This window comes from Grammomys surdaster, unplaced genomic scaffold (assembly GCF_004785775.1).
Source record: "Grammomys surdaster isolate TR1022 unplaced genomic scaffold, NIH_TR_1.0 166, whole genome shotgun sequence".
Classification (NCBI taxonomy): Eukaryota; Metazoa; Chordata; class Mammalia; order Rodentia; family Muridae; genus Grammomys; species Grammomys surdaster.
In genome coordinates this window covers 11792833-11809830 of record NW_021604614.1, presented here as the reverse complement: position 1 = coordinate 11809830, position 16998 = coordinate 11792833, and the positions used below count along the sequence as shown (strand labels likewise).

At 49.2% G+C, this 16998-nt stretch overlaps 1 protein-coding gene across 1 annotated transcript in view; it reads left to right on the top strand.

Annotated features, from left to right (window-relative positions):
- The window catches only part of Atp6v0a2 (ATPase H+ transporting V0 subunit a2), a 31147-nt gene that overhangs the window by 3642 nt on the left and 10507 nt on the right, over positions 1 to 16998 (top strand). Inside the window, exons 2-13 of the mRNA XM_028765900.1 lie at positions 82 to 160; positions 2643 to 2740; positions 4118 to 4255; positions 5602 to 5690; positions 7662 to 7788; positions 11557 to 11639; positions 12487 to 12580; positions 13180 to 13392; positions 15556 to 15706; positions 16107 to 16243; positions 16547 to 16734; positions 16828 to 16918. Of these exons, the coding sequence (XP_028621733.1) occupies positions 82 to 160; positions 2643 to 2740; positions 4118 to 4255; positions 5602 to 5690; positions 7662 to 7788; positions 11557 to 11639; positions 12487 to 12580; positions 13180 to 13392; positions 15556 to 15706; positions 16107 to 16243; positions 16547 to 16734; positions 16828 to 16918 (1488 nt within the window). The remainder of the gene's footprint in view (positions 1 to 81; positions 161 to 2642; positions 2741 to 4117; positions 4256 to 5601; positions 5691 to 7661; positions 7789 to 11556; positions 11640 to 12486; positions 12581 to 13179; positions 13393 to 15555; positions 15707 to 16106; positions 16244 to 16546; positions 16735 to 16827; positions 16919 to 16998) is intronic.

Below are 16998 nucleotides of genomic sequence, written 5' to 3'. Positions count from 1 at the left end.
CTAACAAAGTGGTTTAAATAATTAGATAAATAAAAGCAAATTTAAAATTTTGGGAACTTAAAATTTTCTTTCTTTTCTCAGCTCAACCAAAATGTAAGTTCTTTTCAAAGAAAATTTGTTGGTGAGGTAAAGAGGTGTGAAGAACTAGAACGAATATTGGGTAAGTTTGTCTTCCATTTTACTCTAAGTACTTTTATCCTAATATAAGCATATCTGTTTCTTTCAGAAAATATAGATGAATAGAGGAGGGGGAAGAAGGTGGTGGTGGCCCACACCTTTAATCCCAGCACTTGGGATTAAAGAGGCAGGTAGATCTTTGAGTTTGAGGCTGGCCTGGTCTACAGCCCAAGTTTCAGGACAGCCAGGGCTACAGAGGGAAACCCTGTCTGGGGCAGGGAGAAGGAAGAGAGAGAGAGAGAGAGAGAGAGAAAGAGAGAGGGTGTGTGTGTGGGGGGGGGCAGTTGATCCCTGTTCTGTATGAACGTAGGCTCATCATTTTTGATGGCAGCTGAGTGGTATTTCATGGTATTGATGTGTCATGGCTTATTCAGGCCATCTTGTATAGTTTTTTATAAGTTACGAACCTTGTACATGTGTTAATAGTCTTCACTCAACTTAAGCGGTTATTTAGGAACAAGAAAGGCAGGAAATGGCTGACAGCGGCTTGATAACACTTGGTGTGTTTGCAGGGCTTCCTTTGTCAATGGGGTAGGTTGGTGCTTTCTGCTTAACTTTTACAACCCAGTAGCCCATGCACGGGATTTCCTTCATCTCTACAATCTGTAGAAGTAGTCTGGGTATAAGAGAGTCCTGACTTTCAGAATGATGTTTTTAAAAAAGATTTATTTATTTACTTTATATCTATGAGTGCTGTAGTTGCATGTATACCTGCATGCCAGAAGAGGCTGTGAGCCACCATGTGGTTGCTGGGACTTGAACTCAGGACCTCTGGAAGGGCAGCGGTGCTCTTAACCGCTGAGCCACCTCCCCAGCCCTTTAGAATGATTTCTAATTGTTAATTGTTACTTAAGTATTTTTTTAAATTAGGGATTTTTTTTAATTGTTTGAAATTTTGTACATATATACAAGGCATCTTGCTCATATCTATCCCCCACTCTCTTCCTCCCACTGCACACCCTCCCCCCACCCAATCCCTCTAAATACTTCCCTCTCCCAACTTCCTGTCCTGATTTTCTTTAACGACCTACCTAGTCTGCCTATGCCACCCACTAGGACACGGGCAGGTGACTGGTGTCCAGGGCCCCCGAGAAGATAGACCGCCTGTGCCAGTTGCCCTCGGTTGCTAATAGCTCCTCAGTGAGGAGCTCCCCTTCATTTAGAGATTTCTTTTTCGTCTCCTTCTTTTTCTGGGGGGACTGGGAGTGGGGTGGTCAGGGTCTCATGTAGCCCAGACTGGACCCAAGCACAGTGTGCAGCTGAGGCAGACCTTAAACTCCCATTCCTCCTGCCGTGTCCTCCCATCTAATGGGACGACAGGCCTGGGCAGCAACAGCCAGCCCTTTTTAAAAGAGTTGTTTTTATTACTTTTAATTGTGTGTGTGCATGTGTGTATGTTTGTCTCTGTCTGTGTGAGTACGTGAGTGCAGATAGACCCTTGGAGAACAGAGGTCTGTTGTGTCTCCCAGAGCTGGAGCTATAGGTGGTTGTGAGCTGCCCAGTGTGAGAGCCAGCGCTTGAACTTAGGTCTTCTGGAAGAGCGCTCAGTGCTGTTAAGTGCAGGGCCGTTTCTCTAGAGAACCCTTGAACTTTTAGTTAAGGATTTTAAATTAACAAAATATTAAAACAAGATTTATTATTTTTAATTGTGTATGACTGGGAGGCTATGTGCATAGAAGTGCAGTGCCCAACGCAGTCAGAAGAGGGCATCAGATCTTTTGGAACCGTTGTGGTCCACATGAGGTCCAGTTGTGAGCTGCGTCAGGTGGATGCTGGGAACTGAACTGGGTCCTCTGTGGGAGCAGTGCTCTGACCACCTCTCCAGCCCTAATATCTGTTTATCAGATTTTTTTGTTTTGTTTTTCAAGACAGTGTTTCTTTGTATAGCCCTGGCTGGCCTGGAACTCTTTCTGTAGACCAGGCTGGCCTTGAACTAAGAGATCCACTTGTCTCTGCCCCCAGAGTGTTGGAATTGAAGGCATGTGCCACTTTGCCTGGCTTCTAGCCCTAATGTTAACAATAACCTTTAGTCACGTGGAATCTCTTGCTCAAGGTGCTAGTTATTTGCATATTAATAGATCATGTGTGTTTGAGTGACATCATCACTTTGGACAGATTACTTGTGTAGAATGAGGCTCCTAAAAGCAGAGCAGAGCGCTGCCTGGTGCCTTGCAGGGGAGCCTGGCTCTGCTGTGCCTGTGTCTGAGGACCTCAGCGGGGAGCGCCAGCTCACTGCCTATGGTGGGGGTACTGGTCTGTACCATCAGTGTCTTCCACAGGAGGAGGTGCCCAAACTTGTTTTAGCCTAGGTTTTAGTTACGAAAGAAGCTGAGTAGCTCTAGCCAGTATATGCAGGAGGTGACAGGGACAGGCGGGATCTGAGCACACAGCAGGTTGGGGCTGCCAGGGTTCAGATTGCAAAGGGTCACAGTGAGACTGTCTGACTCTGCGTCTTATTTTCACAGTGTACCTGGTGCAGGAAATCACCAGAGCTGATATCCCCCTGCCTGAGGGAGAGGCCAGTCCTCCCGCACCACCTCTTAAACATGTTCTAGAAATGCAGGTAACTCACTCCTAAAGACTCAGTCAGCAAAAGTTCCAGGGTTAACAGGTCACCTTCACAGTGCTTGACACTTCTCTGCCTCTCTGTCTCTCTGCCCTGCACTGCAACCTGACATAAAGAACAGTGGGTAGCAAACCCTCAGTGACTGTAACTGTTTTGACTGACTATAGTGGACTGCTGTTGGAGAGAGCCTGAAGAGAATTTAGTTTCTCTTGTCTCAGGGGAGGTGTCAGGATGCTTACTCCGGGATTACCCATCCTAGTACACTTGTCCCTGCTCCAGTGCTGGGGGCTGCAGGCCTGGGCCTTCATGTCCATCCCAATCCAAGCTCCCAGCAGGAGGTCAGCCTTTTGGGGATGGAGGATATTACCCCACCTCACCTATGAACGCTGTGTGTTGTCTAAGACTGGAGACTCCAGACTTTTTTTTTTTTTTCTCTTTTGATACAGTGTCTCAGTATGTAACCCTGACTGGCTTGGAACAGGTTGGCCATGAACTCATAGAGATCTGTTTGCCTTTGTTTCTGAGTGTGCTGGGATTAAAGGCCTGCACTAGCACTAGCCCTTCTAGACTTCTTGTTGGGGTTGACACTCAGAAGAAATAGAAGAAACTCATCCCTCTTTTGAAATAGTGGCCATGGTATTGCTGAGGCCATTCTGTGGCCAGCTGTTCTGTCTGGGAGGAAGTAGCCAGCCACTTAGTATGTGAGCGCATGTCAAGCATGGCACCCTCCCATGTGGCAGTCCTCTGGTTTGGCTGGGTGGCCTAGTCATGGTGGCACTATGAACAGTGCCTGGTTAGGATGTAATTATAGGCAGAGATGACTTTGATGGCTTTGATGCTGCAGAACACAGTAAGGGGAACAGGACGGGTGGTTCTGAATGAGTTAGCCTTGGCTCAGTGGCTTGTTTTACAGACTCTGTGTCCGTGGTTTGAAGGATAAGGACGCTTGGTTGTGACCACTGAAGCTTGTCTCCGGTGCTTATGTCCTTAGTTGTCTGCTGGGACCAAGTGGAGACTCTGAAGCTGGAGACGGGAGAACATGTTCTGAAAAGCTCATCTTAGCTGATTTCCATTGTGGGATGGACAAGCAGCTGTAGGAAAGTCAGCAGTAGCTGGGACTGGGCTGGGAGTCCCTGTGGCCTGCAGGAGCTGGGGTCACTGCAGTCTGCAGATGTCTGACAGCAGATGGTGGGTTCACACCATGAACTAAAATGAGCTGTGAACCTTGCAGTCCTGACGTCTTCTCACACCCCGCAGCACATTTGCATTCTGGCTTGTTGCCAGGCACTGTGGCTTTTTCACCCCGGTGACTTGGGGGTTGTGGGGGCGTTCTCAGACTGAGCCCTGCTCTCACCGGCAGCTGTGTCACTGTAGGAACAGCTGCAGAAGCTCGAGGTGGAGCTCAGAGAAGTCACCAAGAACAAGGAGAAGCTGAGGAAGAACCTGCTGGAACTGGTGGAGTATACCCACATGCTGAGGGTCACGAAGACCTTCCTCAGACGGAACGTGGAGGTACGTGTCAGCAGGAGAAGGCATACCGCAGGCTCCACCGATGCTGCCTGTAGGGGTTGTCAGTTTGTTTACATGTGTTGCCTTTGTGTTTACTCATGTTTACAGCCTGGTGTAGCCTTGGCTGGCCCAGCACTCTGTATGCAGCTTGACTTCATACTTCTGATCTTTGTCCCTCCACTTCCGCAGTCCTGGAGTTAAAGCTGGCTTTGTCACACTAGGCAAGCACCCTGCCAACTGAGCTATCTCCCAGGCCCTGCTAAGATTTAATTTTTTGAGACCAGGTCTCACTGGTAGCCCAGGCTGTCCTTTAAATTAGAGCGGGTGCTGTTATTACAGGGGGAGCTGCCGGCCTTGGCATAGATGTGTTTTTGTTTTGTGTGTTTTAAGTGGTCTGCCTCAGCCTCTGCTTAGGTTGGGTCATGTGAGTCTCTCCAAGCTGCTGCTTTTAGCAGGGACACCACTTCCTGCCACAAGATCATTTACTTTACAGTTGAGAAACAGATGGTTTGTTTTGTCTTTAATTTCTTAAAAACTGTTTTTTAATGTCTTTTATTTTATGTGTAGTGGTGTTTTCCCTGTATATATATACCTGTACACTATATATGGAGTTATAGAGGGTTGTGAGCTGCCACGTAGCAGCTGAGAATCGAACCCAGGTCCTCTGGAAGAGCAGTCAGCATTCCTAACCCACCTTTTTGGCCTCTGTTGTATTTTATTATGTTGTGTGTATGGGTGTTTTATATGCATATATATATATATAGTCCTGGGAATTGAATCCAGAACCTCTGAAAGAGCAACAAGTGCTCTTAACCACTGAGCCATCTCTCCAGCCCCAAGCAAAATGTTTTATGGTTATGAGGGAAAAAAAAATCTTTGTTTTTCTAAAAGGGTGTGAGTCGAGAGGGCAGGAGGAACCTCCTCACGAGTGAAGACTGGTTCATGCTGGTGTCATGCAGGCTTGGTGGGCTGAGGGTGTTTGTGTGGATGCTCCAGCATCACCATATGCTCAGAGCATTGCAGTTACGGCCTCTCAGCCTGCACCACACTGAACTAACTGTGCACAGAATGGAGCTCATCCCTTCGGTTTGCTCTGGCTTGCTGTGGTTGTGACCCTAGATGCAGTAAGTTTCTCCTGAGCTGAGGTGCAGCCTCACTTACAACCACTCTCATGTGAGTGTCTGAGCCGTTCACCTGTCAAGCATGGCAAGGTGACTTTCCTTATGGGGCAGTTTGCCCATCTCAGTTGTCATGTGTTCCTGGTTGAACAGTGCCTCTGTGGGCTCCTCTGGAAGCTTGTTGTGAGGAGGGAGTCTGTTAACAGTGTTCCTGCTTCTGTGTCCTTCCAGTTTGAGCCCACATATGAAGAGTTTCCCACCTTAGAGAGCGACTCTCTGTTGGACTACAGCTGCATGCAGCGGCTGGGCGCCAAGCTGGGGTAGGTGACGGTGGGTGCCAAACCCCTTCCTGTAGAATAGGAGACTCGGGCCATAGAGTGGGTGAATGGGCCATTTACAGACGATGATTGGCCCAGAGTGATCGTCTCAGAGAACACTGGGCTCCTGTGCATTGGATTTCACCACGTAGTACTGATGTAGCTGAAAGCTGCAGGGATTTCTCCGGGATTCCTTCTCTTGGTCTGTTGAGCTGGAGAAAAGTCACATCGTTCCCCAGTGTTGACCCAATGAGCCCAACATCATTGGTCTTTGAAGCACCAAGTGCTGTGGTGGAAACGGGTCTCTTCTGGGCTGATGGTTGGGTTTTGTGTCTTGTTTTTTAATTTTCCCTATATTTATTTACTCGAGTTCCCAGAAGTCAGAGGACAGATGACAGGAGTCAGTGCTCCCTTACCTGGTGGGTTCTGGGAACTCAGCTCAGGCTTGGCAGCATGTGCCTTTCCTGCCGAGCCGCTCACTGGCCCTGCTGTGAGCGATGTCCCCGTGGCTGCGCCTGTCCTCTGGTTCTCAGTGTCCTTTGTTCTTTATCCTCGTCCTCTTTTTCCTTCTTCTTTGAGACAAGGTGTCATGTAGCCCAGGCTGGCCCCAGACTCACAGTGTAGTTGAAGATGACCTTGAGCTTCTGCTCCTCCTGCTTCAACCTACCAAGTGCAGGGATGGCAGGTGTGTGTCACCACACCTGGCACTGCTGTTTGTTCCTTCCACTTTCCTGACCCAGTGAAAACACATTTTCTTGTATGTCCTGTGAACTTCTATTTAAATTTTACTTACTTTTTAAAATTTATGATTTTCTTTTTTCTACTTTTAATTTTAAAAAGTATTATGTATATGTTGTTTTGCTTGTTTGTATGTCTGGATACCAGGAATGTGCCTGGGACTCAAAGAGGTCAGCAGATGCCCTGAAACTGAAGTTACAGCCCACTGTGAGCCACCTCGAGGGTACTGGGAATCGAACCCAGGCCCTCAGGAAGAACACTTAGTGCTCTTAACTGCTGAGCCACCTCCTGCTTTTTTATCTTTCTTATCTAGCATGTGTGTTTGGGGGTTGGTGCATGTGTACTCTGGTGTACATGTGGAGGGCAGAGGAGAGCTTTCCCCAAGTCCGATCTCTTCCCACTGTGTATGGTTGGGCGTGGCTCCATCGTCCTTAAGTATCTTGCCAGCCCTCTTTTTCTTTTCTATGTTTCTTGAGATTGAAGCCAGAGCCTGGCATGTTCTGGGCAAGTGCTCTGTAATGAAATCACTTCTCCAGCTAAAAAAGTTGTTTTGTATTCCCAAGTTCCTCATTTGGGCATGCAGTGAAGATTGGTATAAAGACATATTCCTTCAGAGAGACTTGCCCTGTTCACAGGTAGCTGGGAGTGCTGTCAGCCCTTGGCCATTTGTATTTCTTAGAGCAGGGTTTTTATTGGAACTTTTTTTTTTTTTTGGAGTTTTTGGAAGCGATACAAACTAATTCCCAATCCTGGCTGAATTCTGTGCTGTGTCTGTGTGTTCTCTGAATTCTGCGCTGTGTCTTTGTGTCTCTGGGTAGACTTCTATGTCCATGAGAAGCACAGCTGTGAGCAGGTGACTGTGGACGCTCCTTTACTTTCTCGGCCATCACATGTTTAAGGAGCAGCCTTCTGGGCAGGAAATCATGGCCATGGTGGCTTCTCCCCATCCCCTCACTCACCTTGCTGGCATCTGGAGCTTGTCCTCTTCCACACTGGCATTTATAGGGTCTCCACACCCGAATCAGTGTAAAGTGCACAGCAGCTGGTTGTCTGGTTTGGTCTGGAAATTCTACAACTTTGCCGTCACTCAGCTGGCCATGCGTAGGACAGCGTCAGCAATCTTTTGCCCAGCACACGGATATTTTGCTGCTTGATGGCTGTCACACCAGCCTCTTGGCCTGCAGGAGACAGAGATCCTCTCAGTCCTCTAATGCCGGGGTTTTCACTGTCTCACAGATTCGTTTCCGGCCTGATTCAGCAAGGCAAAGTCGAAGCATTTGAAAGAATGCTGTGGCGGGCCTGCAAAGGGTACACCATTGTGACCTATGCAGAGCTGGACGAGAGTCTGGAAGACCCCGAGACGGTGAGTGCCTGTTAGAGGCAGAAGCTGGGGCATTGCTGTTCAGAGCCCTGCTGCTGCCTGTGCGTGTGCACACCAGCCTTTTGTTGTTATGTATGCCACTTGTGAATACCCCAAAATGCTTCCACCTCACGGCTCACACTGAGCCCTACAGTTCTCCTCAGTCTGGGCTCCCAGACTCCATCTCAGGAAGCAGTAGCTCCACGTCTAAGGCTCAGTCTACAAGCCCAGGAAGCCCAGCCTCTTCTGCACTGCACTCTATCCCAGACTCAGAGGCCGGACTCAGGAACAAGGGAGTGTGGTTCATGCGCTTTCTTCTACTCAGCCCGTTCTGGTTGGGGTCTTGGCTGCATTTTTCTTGCCTCTAGGTTTCAGTAGCCCACCCCACAGTATTACCCCTGCCCTGCCTTGCCCCTGTTTCATCCCAGCATCCAGCTAGCTCTGCCAGGGCGTCTCACTCTTAGACTCTTCCAGTGGCTTCCAGCAGAAGGCCCCATTCCTTGTGGTGGCTTGTCTGTCCCCATTTGTTCTTCTTGTACCCCTCTGTCCAAGCATGGGGAGGGCTCCCCTGTCCCAGCTTGCTTCTTTGTGGGCTTTTTCTTTTGTTCCCGTCCTTCCCCAGGTCCTTGTGGCTCTCCCTTCACCTTCATTTTCTCAATACTTAACAGTCGTCTTGTCTGGGACCCTCTTCAGCAGTTTACGATGGCCACCCACACCCTGCCTCACCGTCCCTACAACTTGGTTCTCTCTGTAAAGTTTCTGCCGGCTGGCTATCATGTCTCCTAAGCCTGATAGCTCCCCCAGCTTACTGCTCTCAGCCGTGGCAGCTCAGCACTTTCTGACAAACAGGGTGTTCAGTTGTGTTCTCAGTGCTGGGGACGGAGCCTAGGCCCTCATTCATACCAGGTGAGTTCTGTACACCCCGCTGTGCTTCATAGAAATCCATTTTGTTCAACATTTATAATGATGCTGATTCTTATTAGTCACAGAAATATGTTGTTCAAAGACACTGTAAACACTCAGCAAATACTATGAGGTTTCTCTGTTCCTAGGGCAGCATAGGCTCGCTTCTCAAGCATCTCTGGTCACTGTTCATCAGGGAGCCATGTCTGGCCTTACTTTGTTTGTGTTTCTCTTTGACTTATTTACCATGCATTGTTGACTCTTTTTTTTTTAAAAAGATTTATTTTTTTTTAAAGATTTATTTATTTACTTTTATGTACATGAGTACACTGTAGATGTCTTCAAACACACCAGAAGAGGGTATCAGATCCCATTACAGATGGTTGTGAGCCACCACCATGTGGTTGCTGGGAATTGAACTCAGGACCTCTGGAAGAGCAATCAGTGCTCTTAACTGCTAAGCCATCTCTCCAGCCCCATTGTTGGCTCTTCTTAACTGTACTCTAACTGGTGTTGAGCGAGGTTCATCCACACAGATTTCCAGAAGACTGTTCTCACTGAATCCTAGATATGTTCCTTAGTGGCTGTCTTAGTCAGGGTTTTGTTGCTGTGAAGCGACACCTTGACCAACGCAACTGTCTTAGTTAGGGTCTCCATTGCTGTGAAGAGACATCATGAACAAGGCAACTGTCTTAGTTAGGGTTTTACTGCTGTCTATAGGCACCATGACCAAGGCAGCTCTTATAAAGGACAACATTTAATTGGGGCTGACTTACAGGTTCAGAGGTTCCATCCATTATCATTATGGCAGAAAGCATGGCACCATCCAGGTGGGCCTGATGCTAGGGGAGCTGAGAGTTCTACATCTTGTTCTGAAGGCAAACAGGAGAAGACTGTCTCCTGCATGGCTAGGAGGAAGGTCTTAAAGCCTACCCCACACAGTGACACACCTCCTCCAACAAGGCCACACCTCCTAATAATGCTACTCCCTGGGCCTAGCATATTCTAACCACCACATTCTACTCCCTGACCCCCCCCCCCCACCACCGTAGGCTTGTTCAAACATGTGAGTCTGAGGGGCCCATACCTAAACATAGCATAATGTGAAATGTGTTTAGCCTAACTTTAAAAGTCCCCATAGTCTATAGCAGTCTCAACAATGTTAAATGTTTAAAGTTCAAAGTCTTCTCTTAGATTCATTTAATCACTTAACTGTATTTCCCTATAAAGTCAGAATAAAAAAGCAGATCGCGTACCTTAAATATCACAGGATATACACTACCATTCCAAAATGTCATAGTAAGGAAGTACTGGACCAAACAAGACCAAAAACCAGCCGGGCAAACTCTAAACTCTGGATCTCCATGTTTGATGTCAAAGTGCTCTTCAGATCTCCAACTCCTTTCATCTTTGTTGACTGTAACAAGCCTTTTTCTCCTTGACTGGTATCCCATGGCTCTGGCACCTCTAACATCTTCGTTTTCAAGGCAACTTCAGTGTTACAGCTTATTGTTTCAATGTCTGGGATCCACACACGACCTTCTGGGCTTCTCAAAAGGGCTTGGGTCTCTTCTCCAGCTCTGCCCTCTGTAGCACCCTTAAGCTCTGGTTGACTCCACTCCATCACTGCTGCTGTTCTTGGTCATCCCATGGTACTGTCATCTCCAATATGCTGTGATCTCCTGCTGCAACTAGGCTTTACTGATAGGTTCCCTTCATGGTCCCAAGCCTCAACTTCTTTGCATGAGCCCTTCCGTCATGGGCCCTCAACTGAAACTGAAACTGCACCTGCATCAGTGGCCTTCCCTGGCCTCTCAGTACCAAGCCTCAGCTGCTTTCCATGACCCCTTCATGCCTTCAAAACTAGTACCACCTGGATGACTCTTACACATTACCAAGAACAGCTGCAGCACGAGGTACAACCTTGGCTATTTCTGGAACACAGCTTCTTTGTCCTCAGAAAGTACTTCCCAGATTTCACCTCAGTGATGTTGGTTTCTTCTTAATCACCACTAATTTCTTAGTTCCAGCTAACCAGCTTGCTATGCTTGATCAAAATGCTCTTCATGAGACTAAACCAGAGAACAGAGTCTCTGCTGGGCCTTTTTGAGACTTCCTTTGTCAATGCAATTAATATGAATCTCTTTACCTTAGCCTCAGGTAGACTCTTCAGACAAGGGCAAAAAGCAGCCACATTCCGCACCAAAATACCATAAAACAGTCTCTTGGTCACATATTAAAATTCTTCTCTAAAACCTGTAGAGCCAGGCTTCCACAGTTCAAATCACCCTCAGCAACAGTCTTCCATATTCCTACTGGGATAGCCTATTACGTCTCATTTAAAGCATTCCACTGCTTTCCAAATCCAAAGTCCCAAATCCACAGTAGGAGAAGGCTGTCTCCCAGGTAGCTAGGAGGAGGTGCTCAAAGCCCACCCCACAGTGACACAATGCCTCCAACAAAGCCACATGTCCTAATAGCACCACTCCTTGGGCTGAGCATATTCAAAACACAGTGGCCATTTAAACAGTACCATCATCAACAAAAAGCACATACAGGGGAGTCATGGCAGTGATGGGGAAGGTATTTATTGGTTACAATAAAAAGTTGAATCGGGAGAAGGCAGAACTTGACCACGTGTGCTCACTTCATACTTAGGGGGTCTGGCTCTGCAGACGCCTGTGAACCAGCATGGTTGCCAGCTTGGGGCTTGTCTTGGTGAGCGGGTGAATTGCAGTCATGGATATGCTTTAGTAAGAGCCACTGCACCTACTGCCCCAGGCAGTGAACTTGGTCTGGAAGAGAGAGCCACCAGGGTTGAGGGTGTGCGGAGAGCTCACCATTCTCTCCCTCTGTCTGTCTTTGTAGGGTGAAGTCATAAAGTGGTATGTGTTCCTGATCTCCTTCTGGGGAGAGCAGATCGGCCACAAGGTTAAGAAGATATGTGACTGGTGAGAAAGGAGGCTTCATTGCCTTGACTTCTTCCCTTTTTCCCAGGACCGGGAACAGAGCCTCGGCCTCTCAGAGGCCAAGCAGGCTGTCTACCACTGAGCTACCCCAGGCCTCTGATGCCATCAACTTGATACAATGGGTAATCACCTATTGTTGGGTATTGAATCCCCTGGAGTTGGAGTTACTGGCTGTTTTCAACCACCATGTGGGTGACTCAAACTGGGAACTGAACCCAGGTCATCTCTCTGGCCCCAGCTGTATCCTTGCAGTAGATAGGTATATTTAGTGTGACAAAGCCACACCCACTCAGTGAAGTCCCTTTGTTGCCTTTACCAGGCTGCTGCAGAGAGGCCTGGAGGGTGTTTCCAAGTGACTCCTGCAGAAGGGAAAGGCACAGCTCAGTGGGCACTGTAGGGCGACTGCAGTTTCTTGTCTGAGTGTCTGAGGACAGGGGTCCTGCAGGACAGCCCAGCCTCAACAGTGTCAACCCTGAAACAGTAGCCAGCTTGAGTTTACAATCCTCCTGCCTCTGCCTCCTGAGTGCTGGATTACAGGTTGTGCCACCACCATCCTGGCATGTCGTTTTAGTCTACTTGATGGTTCTTAACCTCAGGTTCATTTCAGGAAGGTAGGGCTGGGAACAGGCTTCCTGGTAGGTTTGGATCTGAGTGTTTTGGGATATCCATTTACTGTATGTCCACTGAGTTGCATGCAAGGCCTTCCCATGCGGCTGTGGCTGTGTCATTGCCCTGCCTGGTGCTGGTGCTGGTGTGCCTGGCAGGATAGAGTCTGGAGCCTCCTTAGAAGCAGCCCCTCCTGCTCTGACTGCCTCGTTCTGTCCTCTAGTTACCACTGCCACATCTACCCGTATCCGAACACGGCTGAGGAGCGCAGGGAGATTCAGGAGGGGCTCAATACCCGGATCCAAGACCTTTACACGGTGAGTAAGCTGGGGGCTGGGGACATTGCGAGGCCATCTGCTTTCTCTGTCCCTGCCGGTGTCTGGTTGTGGACTGTCACCATGCATTCCTGCCATTGCAGCATCTGTTTTGCAGTCGCAAATCCAGGGAGTGGTGAAGGCAGAAGCCCTTGTGTCTCTCTGGTATGTCAAATCATCGTTTGAGCAATGAAGACAGGCTTGAGTGGTGGGGGCCACCCCACCCTGCCTGTTTAAGATTTGAGTTTCTCTTGATGTCACTGAGGAGTCTTAGTAGCTCTGACAGGAAGCAGATTTCCGCACAGAGAAACCTAAGGGCTGGAAATGGGATTGGTGGCTTTCAGAGCTAGGCCAGGACTAGGTGAGTTGAGAGGCGAAGGGCCACCCTTCTGTCAGGCCACCACTGACAGAATGTCCGAGCTCTTCTCAGAGGCCACCTAGTATGTTCCCTTGGTGAGTTGGCTGTCTCTGACCATTCCTGATGTCCCTGCCGTGGGAGCAGGTACTTGGAATGATCCTCCTTGGGAGAGTTCCCTAAAGGTGGTCATGCCGGTGGCCGAGAACTGTGAGTGTAGTCACACAGCCCGTGCTTGTTCCCGCAGGTGCTGCATAAAACGGAGGATTATCTGAGGCAAGTGCTGTGCAAAGCGGCGGAGTCGGTGTGCAGCCGCGTGGTTCAGGTGAGGAAGATGAAAGCCATCTACCACATGCTCAACATGTGCAGCTTCGACGTCACCAACAAGTGCCTTATCGCTGAGGTCTGGTGCCCCGAGGTGGACCTGCCAGGCCTGCGCAGAGCTCTGGAGGAAGGCTCGGTAAGGCTCCCTGCCGCATTAGGACCCTGAGACCGAGACCACGCACGGCCATAGTGTGTCACAGGGTACTGCACTACTCAGGCCGGAGGTTGGAGAGTTTGAGGCCAGGTTGAGACCTTGTCTCAAAAAAAAACCCCAAAACATGAAAAGTGTTTTAGAGTGTTGGGAAGGGGCTTGCCCAACACTGCTGTCAGACTAAAGCTTTGAAGAATGGGTCTCTTAGAGCTGGTGAGATGATGGCTCAGCAGGAAGAGCACTGGCTGCTCTTCCAGAGGACCTGGGTTCAATTCCCAGCACCCACATGGTGGCTCACAGCTGTCTATAACCCCAGTTCTTTAAGGGATCTGGCACCCTCACATAGATAATACGACAGTGTACAGTGGGAAGAAAGAGTGGGTCTCTCGGGCATTGAGTGGGGAGAACATCCTGAACTGTGACTGACAGTTCCTCCCTGGGGCATTGCTTTAGTTTTGTCCTATCTCTGTCACTGTGGCCCGATATGCATAGGCCTAGGGGTAGGCACAGGCACAGGCACAGGCACAGGCACAGGCACAGGCACAGGCACGCAGACACAGGCACAGGCACAGGCACAGGCAGCCTTTCTTTTCCTCTTACCTTTTTGAATTAAACTCCCTCCTCTCTCTTTTTTAATGTCTAAAGAACCGTTTTGTTTGGCCTGCAGTTCCTCTGGAAAGTGCAAAGGATGGTGGACGGCAGACAGCTCCTTAGCCTGGACTCCCTCTAAACAGCAGCTCGTGTGCTGTTCTCCCTACTGAGTCCAAGGGCTGCTTTTATGAGCAGATTCTCTTGCAGGCACGCGTCTTGGTTTATTAGCTGGCTCTCCGTCCATCAGGTGCTTTCTGGTTATAAACACCACTGCACAGAACAGCGCATGAGCTGTGTTACTCAGCATGTGCAGGTCTTCCAGAAGGATTTCTCCAGCTCCGACTCTTGCTGAGTGAGGCTGGGTTTCTTTCTGTTTGTGAAGGTGCTCAGCTTACCCGTGTGAACATACATTCCATTGGCTCCTTGCCTTGGGTGTTGGTCTGTTTCTCCTCTATTGTTCATTGTAAATAGCATGCTTTTCTGGGCAAGTGTGAACATTGTAGATGGTGTGCATTTCTGGGCAAGTGTGAACATCGTAGATAGTGTGCATTTCTGGGCAAGTGTGAACAGTGCACTGAAACTGAGGGGAAGCTGACAGAGAAGGCTCTGCCACAGTGATACAATTTATTTTTTTACCTATTTTCTTTTTGTAAATTAGGTAATATTGTATCTAACTTTCTCTTTGCTGACTATTTTAAATTACTTTTGTTATGCAGTATGTATGTATATGGGGTATTATAGTGCCTGTGGAGGTCAGGGGACAGCTTGCAGGGATTGTACAGCTTCCACCAAGTAGATTCTGGGATTGAACTCAGGTCATCAGGCTTGTAGGCAAGCACCTTCACCCACTGAGCCCTTTCACCAGCCCTCTCTTGACCACCTTTAAGAGATAAAGTCCGGGGCTGGTGATATGGCTCAGTGGTTAAGGGCACTGACTGCTCTTCCAAAGGTCATGAGTTCAAATCCCAGCAACCACATGGTGGCTCACAACCATCTGCAATGAGATCTGATGTCCTCTTGTGGGGTGTCTGAAGACAGCTACAGTGTACTTACATATAATAAATAACTAAAAAAAAAAAAAAAGAGATAAAGTCCTAGACTTCAGGGTTCCTTTTCTGCCTTCCCCCGCCCCCGCCCCCGCTATATGAGATAAGTTTCTGCTCTGTTGTTGCTGTGCTGGCCTGACATTCAAAGATCTTCCTGCCCAAACCTCCTAACTGCTGATACCACAGGCCTGCACTGCAGACCTGGCTCACATGTCAGGTTTTCATTGCCCTGAGCCTGATTCTGCCTCCATTTTCCTCATCCCAGCTCTGTCCCACTCTCCTTCCAGGGGTCCCAGCTCCATCCTGTTCTCCTTCCCAGGGGTCCCAGCTCCATCCTGCTCTCCTTCCCAGGGGTCCCAGCTCCAACTTCTGTCCTCCGGCCACTGTGCTTGTTCTGCTGTCTCGTGCTGCGACCCATGTCTGTGAGCATGCAGAGCAGCTCGTGCATCATGTGTTGGTCTGCAGCTGTTCTCATGGACAGTCATTTTCCTCTTTCTTTTCTGTGTGGAAGAGAGAGAGTGGAGCTACAATCCCCTCGTTCATGAACACAATCCCTACGAAGGAAACGCCGCCCACTCTGATCCGCACCAACAAGTTCACTGAGGGTTTCCAGAGCATCGTGGATGCCTATGGTGTCGGGAGCTACAGAGAAGTGAACCCAGGTGGGGCCTCTGCGTGAGAACAGCCTTGCACTTCGTCAGCTCAGCCTTGGCTTTTGTTGGGTTTCTGAGGCAAGGTCTCACTCAGTAGCCCTGAGTAGCCTGAAACAGTCACAGTGGGGCTGGCTTTACACTTCTGGTGATCCTTCCGTCTCTTCCTCCTGAGTGCCGGGCTTACAGGCGTGTGTCACCACGCCTAGCCCTGTTAGTGCTTTTGATAGAGGGATGGAGTAGATGATTGTCAAGCAAGCTCACTGCTGTCACCGTGTCAGCTTAGTATAGCATTAAATGACCTTACAGTCCTGAGAGCTGTGAGAAAGTGCGTGTGCGTGCATGCGTGTGCACTCATGTGCATGCTAACCCCAGGCCCTGCTGAGAGCTCGCCGACCCCCTGTCTTTGCAGCTCTCTTCACCGTCATCACCTTCCCGTTCCTCTTTGCTGTGATGTTTGGTGACTTCGGGCACGGCTTTGTCATGTTCCTGTTTGCCCTCTTACTGGTGTTGAATGAGAATCACCCCAGACTCAGCCAGTCCCAGGAGGTAATGCTCGCCCACCATCCTGTGCACAGTGGTCGGAGGGAGCCCTGACAGGGCTTGCATTGTTTGACTGGAGGAGAGCTGTGTGTTGTGTTTATTGTGCTTTTGGTGGGGAGTGATTGACATGGTCTCAGGTAGTCTGCTGAACTCAAACTTGTTACATACCAAAGGCTGACCTTGAACTTGTCATCCTTCTGTGGGTAAGACTCCCACTGGTATGTGGGTTTCTGGGAATGAGCCACTGTGAGCTTCGCTATGGGAACCCACTGTCCAGTGAGTGAGTCTGCTCACTCTGTCTTCTCCCAGATCCTTAGGATGTTCTTTGATGGACGGTATATCCTGCTGCTGATGGGGCTGTTCTCTGTGTACACCGGCCTCATCTACAATGATTGCTTCTCCAAGTCTGTGAACCTCTTTGGCTCTGGGTGGAACGTGTCTGCCATGTACAGCTCCAGCCACTCTCCAGAGGAGCAAAGGCAGATGGTGCTCTGGAAGTGAGTGGCCTGTGGACAAGGATGCCACAGGTGGGTGTGCCTTTCCCACGCCCCTCCTCCCTGAATGACCACCTGCTCTGCCCTCTGTTTCAGTGACAGCACCATCAGGCACAGCAGAACTTTGCAGCTGGACCCGAACATCCCCGGAGTTTTCCGAGGCCCCTACCCTTTCGGCATCGATCCTGTGAGTGCTTCCTTCCCCATGTGTGAGGGGAAGTGCTGGGGTGCTGCTGCCCCTCTGTAAGTGCAGTCAGTGGAGTGGCC